This window comes from Pholis gunnellus (genome assembly GCF_910591455.1).
Source record: "Pholis gunnellus genome assembly, chromosome: 6".
Classification (NCBI taxonomy): Eukaryota; Metazoa; Chordata; class Actinopteri; order Perciformes; family Pholidae; genus Pholis; species Pholis gunnellus.
In genome coordinates this window covers 21,253,874-21,267,559 of record NC_136532.1, presented here as the reverse complement: position 1 = coordinate 21,267,559, position 13,686 = coordinate 21,253,874, and the positions used below count along the sequence as shown (strand labels likewise).

Here is a 13,686-nt window from a genome sequence, read left to right as displayed (position 1 = left end):
GTCTGTAAGGAGGAGGAGCTTCTCTCTGACCAGCAGCTCTGTATTCAGGAGAGGAACTCCAGTCTGGACCAAGAGGACCCAGATCCTCCACAGATCAAAGAGGAACAGGAGGAACTCTGCACCAGTCAGGAGGGAGAGCAACTTGAAGTGAAGCAGGAGACTGAGACCTTTATGTTGACTCCTTCTTATGAGGAAAGTAACCACACTGAACCAGAACCAACAAGAGACCACCAGCTCCTCTCCAACAACTCTCATGTAGCAGAACGCCAAGATCAGAAAGGAAGCGAGCATGAAGACTCAGAATCAACTAGGGATTCAGAGCCAGAACCAAAGAAAAGACATCACGAAAACAGAAGTCACTGTAACGATATTAACAACTTGTCAAGGACTTGCAGTGATCCTCAAACAGGTAAATCACTTTTCCAATGTCACACGTGTGGAGAAGCTTTCAAGTTCAGGTCACATTTTGACAAACACCTGAGAACCCACTCAGATGAGAAGTCACATTCTTGCAGCTTCTGTGAGAAAAGGTTCAGTAAGATATCCTCATTGAAGGCTCATAAAAAAATCCACATAATTGAGAAGCCGCATTCTTGTAAAACATGTGGAAAAGATTTTCAATATAGTAGTCACTTGATGGCCCACATGAGAACACACACAGATAAGAAGCCGTATTCTTGCAAAACATGTGGACGAGAGTTCAGAATCAGATATGCCATGATGGGCCACATGAGAACACACACAGGTGAGAAGCCGTATTCTTGCAAAACATGTGGAAAAGATTTTGGACGTAGTAGTAACTTGATGGTACACATGAGAACACACACAGGTGAGAAGCCGTATTCTTGCAAAACATGTGGACGAGAGTTCAGAATCAGATATGCCATGATAGTCCACATGAGAACACACACAGGTGAGAAGCCGTATTCTTGCAAAACATGTGGAAAAGATTTTGGACAAAGTAGTAACTTGATGGTACACATGCGAACACACACAGGTGAGAAGCCGTATTCTTGCAAAACATGTGGAAAAGATTTTGGACGTAGTAGTAACTTGATGGTACACATGAGAACACACACAGGTGAGAAGCCGTATTCTTGCAAAACATGTGGAAAAGTATTTCGAAGTAGTAATCACTTGATGGTTCACATGAGAACACACACAGGTGAGAAGCCGTGTTCTTGCAAAACATGTGGAAAAGATTTTGGACGAAGTAGTAGCTTGATGGTACACATGAGAACACACACAGATAAGAAGCCGTATTCTTGCAAAACATGTGGACAAGAGTTCAGAATCAGAGGTGACATGTTGGTCCACATGAGAACACACACAGGTGAGAAGCTGTATCCTTGCAAAACATGTGGAAGAGATTTTCGATGTAGTAATCACTTGAGGGTCCACATGAGAACACACACAGGTGAGAAGCCCTTTGTTTGCAAAACATGTGGGAAAGGATTCAGTCAGAAATCTTCACTGAACACTCATACATCAATCCATACTGGTGAGAAACTATATTCTTGCAAAATATGTGGGAAAGATTTCAGACAAAATAGTAACTTGACAGCCCACATGAGAATCCACACAACGGTTTAAAGCTGTAATTTTGCAAAATCTGCAAGGAAAAGTATTTTATCGTGTCATATAAGGGATGAAGACAACAGACAAGTAACCTTGTATTTGTCAAATATGTGGGAGACTATTCTCGTGCTTAATGCTCAAAACTCACAAGAACTCAGAAATGAGGAGCCACATAATTGCAGCACTTGAGGGAAGAATGTTACTCCCATCACATGGTTAAAATAAACACTTGATGATCAACAAACAGGAGAAAGCATCAAGTTGAAACAACCGTGGAGACGTGTTCACTAACTGAATGAAATACACTTTTGCAATAACTACGTCTCTGTAACAATGTAAAATGTGTGAAATAACATTGAGATGACCATATCTTAATCGAAAGTATCCCTTTATTCAACTATATTACTGACTTTTCTTTTAGCAAACTTTTTTTTTTTTTAAATTGTAATCTAAAACAAGTAAACATGTTACTTTCACAGTGGTTGCTGTTAATGGTGTGATCTTGTTTGTTGCAATGAATGTCAGTTCACGTTTAGTGTATTATTCAACAAGAACTCAAGATGCATGTACCTCAAGTAGTATTTGACAGTTCTATATGAAGCCTCCTACACATTGTTACAAGAATGCATTATATCAGTGGGTTGTTAACTCTCTAGTGTTGTTGGGTGACTTGTGTTGTCATCCTGTCAACTAGAGTATTGTCTTTTCTGTTTGCAGCATGAGATTTTATTTTATATGTTGATGTATTTTTTTGTTTTTGTAATTGGTTCAACTTGATTTATGTTTTGTTTTAGGGGACTTTAGAGATGACGCACATAAATTGTCGATGTTCTATATTTTCTGTTATTTGATCTCATGTATGTATTCTAACAATAAAGCTGCATATGGTGGTGATGTAAGAATACCAGATTCATGCTGAAGTCTGAAGTTATAAACAATTTGTTTTCATTGAGTCTGCAGATGTGTGTGACTGTCTTCAAAAGAAAAAGTAGCCTTAGTGAAGAAAAGTTATTTTTAGAGTGTTCAGGTTTAACATGCAAGAGGTGTTTTGATGTTGCTGCTCGCCGGCTGGATAAATGAGGACACGCTAATTATAGATAAAATCTGTTTCGTGGCCTTCATCGGCAAAACTATGAATTTGGCAATTCAACAAAAGAGAAAAAGTGACAGAATTAAGACAATCGTAGAGGCAGCCATAGAGATACTGGGGATTAAAAAAGTTAATTAAGGAACAAGTGCACTATTTGTAATGTTACTGAAGACGTGGAGCATGTTATCCTAAAATGTCGAAGATATAATTCAGACAGGAACATCTTGAAGCCAAAAATGTGTCAGTTGGGACGGAGGTGGAGTTTGGAGGGAGTTCTTGCAGCGGACGAAGAATCGCGTGAGTGCTGCAGGGCACTGTTGCGATTTCTTAAAGAAACAGGATTATACCGTAGGATTTAGTTGTTAGTAGTTGTTTGGGTTTAGTTATGTATTTATTTATATATACATACATATTTTTTATTTATTATTATAATTTAGAACAGTGATGAAATGTTTACCCTGAAACTGCTCACTCCGGTACAGTAAGTGGTGGTAGGCACCCATTCAAGTTGGTTGCGATCCGCCAATCAAATTTGAAGAAGAAGAAGAAGAAGAAGAAGAAGAAGAAGAAGAAGAAGAAGAAGAAGAAGAAGAAGAAGAAGAAGAAGAAGAAGAAGAAGAAGAAGAAGAAGAAGAAGAAGAAGAAGAAGAAGAAGAAGAAGAAGAAGAAGAAGAAGAAGAAGAAGAAGAAGAAGAAGAAGAAGAAGAAGAAGAAGAAGAAGAAGAAGAATTCTAGCGGAAGTAAGCAGAAAGACGGGCGCTTGTCGCGTGGAGGAGGTACATATCATTTAAACTTAAAAAGAGTCACCTTAATTGTAGTTAAGCAGCAATGTCGTCAGTTGTGTGTTTGAGAAAGTTTGTCAACGAGCGACTATCTGCTGCTGCTGAAGAAATATTTGGAGTTTTTGAAAAAACTATCGTCGAGTACCAGGAAGAGATCGACCGTCAGAGCAAACTGTTGAATATATTTTGGAAACCCCAAATAAAGTTACACAGGATAGGTGAGTATAACGTATATGGTAAAACAACAACAGGGCAATATGACCTGTAAATGAATAAAGGATCCTAATGATTTAAATACAAAACGTTACTAGTATTTTTCTGCTTAATATCTGGTCTTCTATCATCACTGTAGTATCTTATTTATTTTGCTCTCTGTCCCTCCAGAGCTCCCACAGCAACATGTCTGTAAGGAGGAGGAGGTTCTCTCTGACCAGCAGCTCTGTATTCAGGAGAGGAACTCCAGTCTGGACCAAGAGGACCCAGATCCTTCACAGATCAAAGAGGAACAGGAGGAAGCCTGCACCAGTCAGGAGGGAGAGCAGCTTGAACTGCAGCAGGAGACTGAGACCATCATGTTGACTCCTTCTTATGAGGAAAGTAACCACAGTGAAGCTCAGACTCCAAACCTCAATCCTGATGACACTATCAACTTACCCGTTATAAGCTCTGTGGTATCAGGACCAGAAAGCGACTACCTGCTCCTCTCCAACGACACTTGTACAACTGAGAGCCAAGATCACAAACAAGCCAAGAAGAGAGACTCTGGATCAACTAAACATGCAGAGCCGAAAGTTAAGAAAAGACGTGCCAAAAGGAAAAATCTCACAAAGAGTCAATCTAACCCGACTACGTCAAAGATTGACAGTAATACTGACACGGGTAAAAAGACTCTCCAATGTACCACGTGTAACAAAAGTTTTAAGTATCAGTCACATTTGCAGAGGCATCTGATAGTACACACAGGTGAATGGCCTCATTCATATAAGACTTTTAAATGTGACACGTGTGGAAAAGCATTTATCTATCAGTCAAACTTACTCATGCACCGTAGAACTCATTCAGGTGAGAAACCGTATTCTTGCAACACCTGCGATAAACGATTCAGTCAGAAATCAGCATTGAACTCTCATATAAGAATTCATACAGGTGAGAAACCATATTCTTGCAAAATATGTGGGAGACGATTCAGTCAGACATCAGCATTGAACACTCATCTAACAATCCATACAGGTGAGAAACCACATTCTTGCAAAACATGTGGGAAAGATTTCAGACTTAGTGGTGACTTGACAGTCCACATGAGAATACACACAGGTAAGAAGCAGTTTACCTGCCTCTCATGTGGGAAAAGGTTCAGACTTCGTGGTGACCTGGCAGTCCACATGAGAAGAACCCACAAAGATTTAAAGCTGTAATCTTGCAAAATCTGCAAGGAAAAGTATTTTAATGTGTCATATAAGGGACGAACTATTGTAATCTCCGAAAGCAAGTAAACGTGTTACCTTCACAGTGGTTGCTGTTAATGGTGTGATCTTGTTGGTTGTAATGAATGTCAAATCACGAGGTGTGTCAGTTCACTTTTAGTGTAATATTCAACAAGAACTCAAGGTGCATGTACCTCAAGTAGTATTTGACAGTTCTGTATGAAGCCTCCTACACATTGTTGCATGAATGGATTATATCAGTGGGTTGTTAACTCTCTAGTGGTGTTGGGTGACTTGTGTTGTCATCCTGTCAACTAGAGTATTGTCTTTTCTGTTTGCAGCATGCCATTTTATTTTATATGTTGATGTATTGCTTTTGTTGTAATTGGTATAACTTGATATATGTTTTGTTTTCGGGGACTTTAGAGATGACAGAAACACAAATTGTCGATGTTGTTCTACATCTGTTATTTGATCTCATGTATGTATTCTAACAATAAAGCTGCATACGGTGGTGATGTAAGAATACCAGATTCATGCTGAAGTCTGAAGTTATAAACAATTTATTTTCATCGAGTCTGCAGATGTGTGTGACTGTCTTCAATAGAAAAAGTAGTTTTAGTGAAGAAAAGTCCTCAGGTCAGCTTTAACATGCTTTAACATGAATTTTTATATAAATAAATGTTGATTGATTGATTGATTGATTGATACAGGATGTACCATTGTCGGTGTCCATAGATGAGATAATGCAGGAAGTGGAAGGAGGGAAAGTGGTGAAAGCGTCGAGACTTCAAATAAATTGAAATGGAATGGAAACTGATAGCCTGTCAGTGCTGCTTGAGTTTGAAAAGATCTTGTCTAAGAAAATAAAAATAGGATATATGGGCTATGACGTAAAAGAGTTTTTTCCAGCTCCTTTAAGATGCTTCAAATGTCAAAGAATGGGACACACTGCAGGGCAATGTAAGGGGAAACAGAGATGTGCAAGATGTGGAGGCGAGCATGAGTACGGAAAATGTGGTCAAAATGAAAAAAATAAATGTAACTGTGGTGGTGAACACAGCGCTGCTTTTGGAGGATGCCCAGTTCAAATGCAAGCAAAAGAAGTGCAAAAATATAAAATACTCAACCAAGTGTCTTATGTGGAAGCAGCACAAAAAGTGAAGGAAAAGGATAAAGATACATCCAGGGAAACCCACATGAAAAAGAAGAAAAACAGAAAATCCAGAAAAAAGTATTTCCTATATTTTAAATACAATATACATGTATTTTGTTACATTTTCTGGCACCAGTATTTTGTATTTTGTTGTAATATATTTATTTGGGGGTATTTTGTATTTTGTATCAAAATACATTTTAATGTATTTTTGCCCATCTCTGACGTAGGATTTAGTTGTTAGTAGGTGTAGTTTACTTTTATTTATTTACATGTATATGTATATATAAATATAAATATGTATACATTATTTTATTTTAATTTTTTCTGTTTTGTTTTATTTTATTTTATTTCTCAGATAGAACAGTGATGAAACTTGTATCCTGAAACTGCTCACTCCGGTACAGTAGGTGGCGGTATGCACCTATTCAAGTTGGTTGCGATCCGCCAATCAAATATGAAGAAGAAGAAGAAGAAGAAGAAGAAGAAGAAGTAAACAGAAGACGAGGCTTGTCGCGTGAAGGAAGTACACATCAGTCATACTTAAAAAGAGTCACCTTAATTGTAACTAAGCAACAATGTCGTCAGTTGTGTGTTTGAGAAATTTTGTCAACGAGCGACTATCTGCTGCTGCAGAAGAAATATTCGGAGTTTTTGAAAAAACTATCGTCGAGTACGAGGAAGAGATCGATCGTCAGAGCAAATTGTTGAATATGTTTTGGAAACCCGAAATAAAGTTACACAGGATAGGTGAGTACAACTTATATGGTCTGTAAAAAAACAACAACAGGGCAATATGACCTGTAAATGAATAAAGGATCCTAATGATTTAAATACAAAACGTTACTAGTATTTTTCTGCTTAATATCTGTTTTTCTGTCATCACCGTAGTATCCTGTTTATGTTGCTCTCTGTCCCTCCAGAGCTCCCACAGCAACATGTCTGTAAGGAGGAGGAGGTTCTCTCTGACCAGCAGCTCTGTATTCAGGAGAGGAACTCCAGTCTGGACCAAGAGGACCCAGATCCTCCACAGATCAAAGAGGAACAGGAGAAACCCTGCACCAGTCAGGAAGGAGAGCAGCTTCAACTGAAGCAGGAGACTGAGACCTTCATGTTGACTCCTTCTTATGAGGAAAGTAACCACACTGAACCAGAACCAACAAGGGACCACAAGCTCCTCTCCAACAACTCTCATGTAGCTGAGAGCCAAGATCAGAAAGGAAGCGAGCATGAAGACTCAGAATCAACTAGCGATTCAGAGCCAGAACCAAAGAAAAGACATTACGAAAACAGAAGTCACTGTAACGATATTAACAACTTGTTAAAGACTTGCAGTGATCCTCAAACAGGTAAATCACTTTTCCAATGTGACGCGTGTGGAGAAACTTTCAAGTTCAGGTCGCATTTCAACAAACACCTGAGAACCCACTCAGATGAGAAGTCACATTCTTGCAGCTTCTGTGAGAAAAGATTCAGTAAGATATCCTCATTGAAGGCTCATATTAAAATCCACACAAGTGACAAGCCGCATTCTTGCAAAACATGTAGAAAAGATTTTCGACATAGTAGTCACTTGATTGTCCACATGAGAACACACACAGGTGAGAAGCCGTATTCTTGCAAAACATGTGGAAAAGATTTTCGATGTAGTCGTTACTTGAGAGAACACATGAGAACACACACAGGTGAGAAGCCGTATTCTTGCAAAACATGTGGAAAAGATTTTCGATGTAGTAGTCACTTGATTGTCCACATGAGAACACACACAGGTGAGAAGCCGTATTCTTGCAAAACATGTGGAAAAGATTTTCGATGTAGTAGTCACTTGATTGTCCACATGAGAACACACACAGGTGAGAAGCCGTATTCTTGCAAAACATGTGGAAAAGATTTTCGATCTAGTAGTTACTTGATGGAACACATGAAAACACACACAGGTGAGAAGCCGTATTCTTGCCAAACATGTGGAAAAGATTTTGGACAAAGTAGTAACCTGATTTCCCACATGAGAACACACACAAGTGAGAAGCCGTATTCTTGTCAAACATGTGGAAAAGATTTTGGACAAAGTAGTAACCTGATTTCCCACATGAGAATCCACACAGGTGAGAAGCCGTATTCTTGCAAAACATGTGGAAAAGATTTTCGACATAGTAATCACTTGAGGGTCCACATGAGAACACATACAGGTGAGAAGCCCTTTGTTTGCAAAACATGTGGGAAAGGATTCAGTCAGAAATCTTCACTGAACACTCATACAACAATCCATACAGGTAAGAAACTATATTCTTGCAAAATATGTGGGAAAGATTTCAGACTTAGTTGTGACTTGACAGTCCACATGAGAATCCACACAACGGTTTAAAGCTGTAATTTTGCAAAATCTGCAAGGAAAAGTATTTTAACGTGTCATATAAGGGATGAAAACAATAGACAAGTAGCCTTGTATTTGTCAAATATGTGGGAGACTATTCTAGTGCTTAATGCTCAAAACTCACAAGAACTCAGAAATGAGGAGCCACATAATTGCAGCACTTGAGGGAAGAGTTTTACTCCAATCACATTGTTAAAAAAAACACCTGATGATCAATAAACAGGAGAAAGCGTTGAGTTTAAACTCCAGTGGAGACGTGTTCACTAACTGAATGAAATACACTTTTGCAATAACTACGTCTCTGTAACAATGTAAAATGTTTTAAATAACGTTGAGGTGACCATATCTTAATCAAAAGTATCCCTTTATTCAACTATATTACTGACTTTTCTGTTCGCAAACAGTATTTTCTTTAAACAATTGTAATCTAAAGCAAGGAAATGTGTTACTTTCACAGTGGTTGCTGTTAATGGTGTGATCTTGTTGGTTGCGATGAATGTCCATTCACGAGGTGTGTCATTTCACTTTTAGTGTAATATTGTTATGGTCGAAATCTAAATGACTAATTATAATGTGTGCTTACAAAGTCTGGTGTCCTTATGAGATCATTTTTATGGCACCCTGTCCTCGTTGTCTGAACTTCCTCTGACATTAAGCGCCACAGCTGTTTAGTCTATCCAAAAGAACACTCAGCACTGCTTGTAATGGTAAATAAAGTTGTAGACGGCGTCAATACTTCATGGCGTCTTCCGATTATAAAAGTGACCTTTGTACTAGAACCAATTGTTAAAGTGTCCAGATACGTAGCTGTATGAAGGCAATTCGTGTGTGTTATCCTTTTGTGACGTATATTGCCTGTGACACTCTTGTTTATCAGAGGCTCGGAGACAGATCTCCGAGCAGCCTTGACCCATGTATACTGTATGTGAATCAACTCTGTCTCCTTCTTGCAAGAATAAATGGCCTATGATTAATGATTTTCCATCAGTCTCGAGTGAATTTTTCTAACAAATTTTCAACAAGAACTCAAGATGCATGTACCTCAAGTAGTATTTGACAGTTCTATATGAAGCCTCCTACACATTGTTGCATGAATGGATTATATGAGTGGGTTGTTGACTCTCTAGTGGTGTTGGGTGACTTGTGTTGCCATCGTATCAACTAGAGTATTGTCTTTTCAATTAAATTATAAGTTTGATGTGATACCGTTTGGTAGTCTAGTAAATGGAACTTTTTATTTTTCTATTTGTATGAAACAATGTGAGTACTAGACATCCTGATCAACTCATTTATTTAACAAATCCTCATAAGTAATATCTGATTTCCCATCAGGTAATGACTATACACCAAGAATACGCCAATCAAACAATACTTCTATCTTAAAGTATTCCAGCTTAAAAATCTATTGTATGACACGGATAGAAAAAAATAAGTTAACATCATTTTTATGGGAAACAAGGTTTGTAGGGAAATCGGGTAAAAGCTCAACAATTAATGTGGGTCAATGTTCACAGCAATTTCTTGCTCCGTGTATTCTGGTTCTAAACACCAGTGAAATATCAACCAACGGACGTTCGGTTAGCAGCAATAAGCATCAAACTCATTTCACCAACATCTGGATTTCCATCGTCTGTCCAAGACTTCAGGCAGCTCGTGACAACATATCGTCATGCTCCACTGATCCGTCCACTCTACAAATCTCTTCCCAGTCCTCCTCAGTGGACGTCAGACTCAGCTAAGTGGTATTCTAACTCAGTCTTCATGTCCTCTGAGCTGCTTTGCTCGGTGGCCAGCACCGTCTCAACAGGAAAAGATAAATAAATACCGTCTTTCAGTTTTTTCGGGGAGGGCGAGTCTCCTGCACAGAAAAGAGGATCTGCGATTTTAAAAGTCATCGAGCGCATGTTATGTGTTCTCCTCTTGGTGTTCTTCTTCTTCTCTTGTTTGTAGGCAGCGTTCATATTGGCGATCACCTGGAAGTGGAAGAAACACATTCAGACACAAAACAGAAGGGATGGTAGTTTTTTCGTTTTTTTTTTAAAAAAAAGGACAAAATAAATATAAAACATCTGAGCTGAATAATTTCTCCCCACATCTACCATATGCTACACACAGCCAGTTATGTTTATGAGTTTAACAATTAATCCCATAAATGTGTGCATCTGTGAATATTGTTTTGACACGTTTGTTGTTGCGTAACACATGGGTAATACCAGCATTAACTTTGTACCAGTAATCATTGATACTTTCTTTATACAACAGGAAACTGTGGCATGTAAGTCATTTAATAAATTATAAAATAGATATATGGTTTCTTGGTTTGGTTGTTTTCTTTTGTCTTTTCTTTTAGTATGCAACATCTTCATTTTAGCATGCAAAAATTTGACTTATAGTCAAATGGACAGAAATACGACACAGACATAATGCAAATGTAGCTCTGCTCTTCTATTATATGTAAAAAGACAACTGTTTGCTAAAGTCTTTGCAGTAAAAAGTTGTACTTCGCTCCACTGTCTTGTTTCACTTTAGGTTGCAAAAAACCAAGATGGTAACAGATAAAAATCAAGATGGTGACGGAAAAAATCTCAAACTCGAGGCTGTAAAACGTCAGTCCACAAACCAAAGGGGGACTACGTTTACTTCTTATACGCAGTCTGTATACCCCCAACCCCCATTTCTGGGTTTTGTGTCAAAACCCAGAAAGCAGCGGATGATGTGCATGCAACAATCAGATAAACAAAGAACTAGCTTCACCACCAACAGCCATTGTAATAGAGTAAGACAAAACAATTACCAGCTGCTTCACAGAGTTCTGCTGCTCCTGCATTATGGTCATATATGCCGAGGCCTTCTCCTTTGTGGAATACATCTCCTGCTCTTGGTCGTCATAACCGAGCAGGCTCAAAGTAGTCTGGAGCAAAGGAAGTCAAATTAGTAAGCAAAAACAAATCCACAGAGTTAGATCTGTTTTTCTTGACAATGGAGCCCTACCTCGTTTGGTAAATTAGCTTTCCTGTTGAACATTAGGGAGTAAGGGCTGAACTTGGTCGTAGGGTTGGTGGACGTCCTGAAGAGAAACAGCACTGGGTCCAGGAAGTCGTCCCATTCCGCCTGCTTCTCAGTTACCATCTGCAAAATGGCATCCTTCAGTAAAGGACTCGTGCAGTCGTGGAGCGGGTTGAGCTGAGGTTGATCCAGAGGAGACACCTTCTGCACAATGTTCCACCTGCTACACAGCAGCTTTGTCACCTAGAAAACACCAATACAGGCACTGATAAAACTGGTCCACGACGGTGTTACAATATCTAATCCTTTAATTGATCGGTTTATTCTAATTGACTTTGTGACTGACATCTCACCTCATCACAGAAGTCAGCATTCTGTGTACACACTATTGCTTTAGGGGCACCAAACCTGATTGAACAGAGATCAGAATAAGTTATATTCCAGCTTAAAAATATATAGACATCAGCAGATTATATCGGTAAAAACCTTGTTTCAACCTAAACATGAATATTGAAGATTTTGTGAAATGCTTCTTCTACCTGTATATGCATTTGGAAATGCATTTCGCAACAGAGAGAGCGTCTGTCTTTTGCACTGGAAAAGCTTCTGGCCATTTACTAAAATAATCAATGAGGACTGTAACACTGGTGTTGCCTTGCTGTGTCTCTGGGAAAGGCCCTGGTCAAGAGAAGAGAAGAGAAAAACAGGCAGCAGGTCTCAACGTGTGGAAAGAAATGATACAGAATATAAAAAATGTGATCAACTGAATTGAGGCTGAAACCTGTTATGTCAATCCCAACAATATCCCAAGGTGCGTCCACTTTTATAGGCCGAACAATCCTTGCCAGGTTTTTATTCCTCTCTGTGTGCTGGCAGGTCTCACAGACTTTTATCTGAAACAGTTATCGCAGAAGGTTCAACTTTATTATCATCACGCCTCATTGATGTTAACATAAAAATGTAGTCATAAAGATGTAAGTACCCAATCCACCACGTCCTTGATGATCCCCAGCCAGTAGTACTTGCTCTGGATCCTGTGGACGGTCTTCTTTTGGCCCAGGTGGTGACCGATGTCATTGAAGTGGCAGTCGAGAAAAACCTGCCTCTTCCTTTCTGCCTCTATCACTACCTCCCTCTTCTCTTCTTTCTTGGGTCCCACATAGTACAGCTTGCCCTCTTGAATGTAGAAACGAATTAAAAGTGGGACATGCTGTGAATCACTTGTGTTATTCTGACTTGTGGAGGATGGAGAGAACGTCCCACCATACTTAGTAGTATTTAATGTTGTCTTGTTTATCTTGATGGTAGACATACATAGTTTATCAGTTAGGCATTATCTACAAAACGCCACTTATCTTCAGAATATGTGATGTTTTATAAGTAGTTCGATTGCTATTCCTATAAATGATCTTCCAACAAAGCACAAGTTACCTGAACAAGTACTAGAGCCGGTTTATGAGTGCAGGTTTTAGTGAATCATTTCTACAGGCTCCTACAGATGCATTTGAAACATTACGTTATGTCCTACATTGTTTACACTTGATGACAAGAAAAGCGATTTGAAATGTGCAGGGTTTTTGAAATGGAAGTGAGTGATGAAAGCAGTGCATTCTCAGTGTTTTTTTAAGGTTTTTAAAATAAACCTTACCATCGATCATAAATTTCTGGGCGTATCTTTTTAGATTCTTCTTTCGTAAGGGATTCATCGTCTGAGGAAAGCAGCCTTTAGCCACAAAAGTGTAAATGTCACCGAGTTTATTGGAGCTGGATTCGACCACTTCCTCCTCAGCCACTTGCAACGACTCCACGCTTAACATTTCCGCTTTAGACTTTACAAAGTAGTACAATGCACTACGTTTGTATTCTCAATAAACAAAAAAAAGGTGCTAACTGGCAATCGGCATATTTAGCAGCAGTGCTAGCTACTCCTATTGAAGACAAATAGCAAATAATCCACAACAAAAACACTCGGGATGAAGCTACAATGCTTGTGCCTGTATTCGTTCTCTTCTTCTACGTTTGTATTTATCTGTTTGGTATCCATTTCTACAACGAGCGCGCCCTTGTGGACAACAACTGATACTTCCTGCCAATCGATTACAAAAATGTCTAGTTTTCAAGTTATACCGGACATTATAATGTGTATTTTTTAGAAACATGTGTATTTTTGATTACCTGCCGTCAATCCGTCAAAATTTGCCGTAGAGTATTTATTGCGTTGCGTTTTTCTTTTCTTTTTAAAATATACTAAAATAGTAAAAATAGTGCGAGTCTGC

At 38.8% G+C, this 13,686-nt stretch overlaps 3 protein-coding genes across 3 annotated transcripts; 2 read left to right on the top strand and 1 right to left on the bottom strand.

Moving 5' to 3' along the window:
• Positions 1 to 2,904: 2,904 nt before the first annotated feature.
• Positions 2,905 to 5,682, top strand: LOC306697037 (uncharacterized protein; the record flags this gene model as incomplete). Its single annotated transcript, XM_079160778.1, has 4 exons — positions 2,905 to 2,965; positions 3,151 to 3,444; positions 3,558 to 3,668; positions 3,835 to 5,682. The coding sequence occupies 4 exons, from the start codon at positions 2,905 to 2,907 to the stop codon at positions 4,863 to 4,865; spliced, it is 1,497 nt and encodes a 498-aa protein (XP_079016904.1). The 3' UTR covers positions 4,866 to 5,682.
• Positions 5,683 to 6,532: 850 nt separating this feature from the next.
• LOC306697798 (uncharacterized protein) lies at positions 6,533 to 9,364 on the top strand. Its single transcript, XM_079161846.1, has 2 exons — positions 6,533 to 6,780; positions 6,954 to 9,364. The coding sequence occupies exons 1-2, from the start codon at positions 6,609 to 6,611 to the stop codon at positions 8,393 to 8,395; spliced, it is 1,614 nt and encodes a 537-aa protein (XP_079017972.1). The 5' UTR covers positions 6,533 to 6,608; the 3' UTR covers positions 8,396 to 9,364.
• A 347-nt stretch (positions 9,365 to 9,711) lies between these two features.
• On the bottom strand, positions 9,712 to 13,374 carry LOC306697096 (gypsy retrotransposon integrase-like protein 1). The gene is made up of 8 exons (XM_079160838.1): positions 13,059 to 13,374; positions 12,393 to 12,586; positions 12,192 to 12,303; positions 11,950 to 12,088; positions 11,764 to 11,818; positions 11,396 to 11,653; positions 11,199 to 11,315; positions 9,712 to 10,377 (listed from the first exon to the last, which is right to left on the bottom strand). Exons 1-8 carry the CDS (start codon positions 13,225 to 13,227, stop codon positions 10,120 to 10,122), a joined length of 1,302 nt encoding a protein of 433 aa, XP_079016964.1. The 5' UTR covers positions 13,228 to 13,374; the 3' UTR covers positions 9,712 to 10,119.
• Between the last annotated feature and the right edge of the window lie 312 nt (positions 13,375 to 13,686).

Excerpts from the sequence above, each read along its gene's own strand:
- LOC306697798 (XM_079161846.1), top strand. The coding sequence starts at position 6,609 with ATGTCGTCAGTTGTGTGTTTGAGAAATTTTGTCAACGAGCGACTATCT. Across the intron at positions 6,781-6,953 it reads AATAAAGTTACACAGGATAG|AGCTCCCACAGCAACATGTC; the intron begins GTGAGTACAACT and ends CTGTCCCTCCAG.
- LOC306697096 (XM_079160838.1), bottom strand. The coding sequence starts at position 13,227 with ATGTTAAGCGTGGAGTCGTTGCAAGTGGCTGAGGAGGAAGTGGTCGAA. Across the intron at positions 12,587-13,058 it reads CCAGAAATTTATGATCGATG|AGGGCAAGCTGTACTATGTG; the intron begins GTAAGGTTTATT and ends TCTACATTCAAG. Across the intron at positions 11,819-11,949 it reads ATTTCCAAATGCATATACAG|GTTTGGTGCCCCTAAAGCAA; the intron begins GTAGAAGAAGCA and ends CTGTTCAATCAG.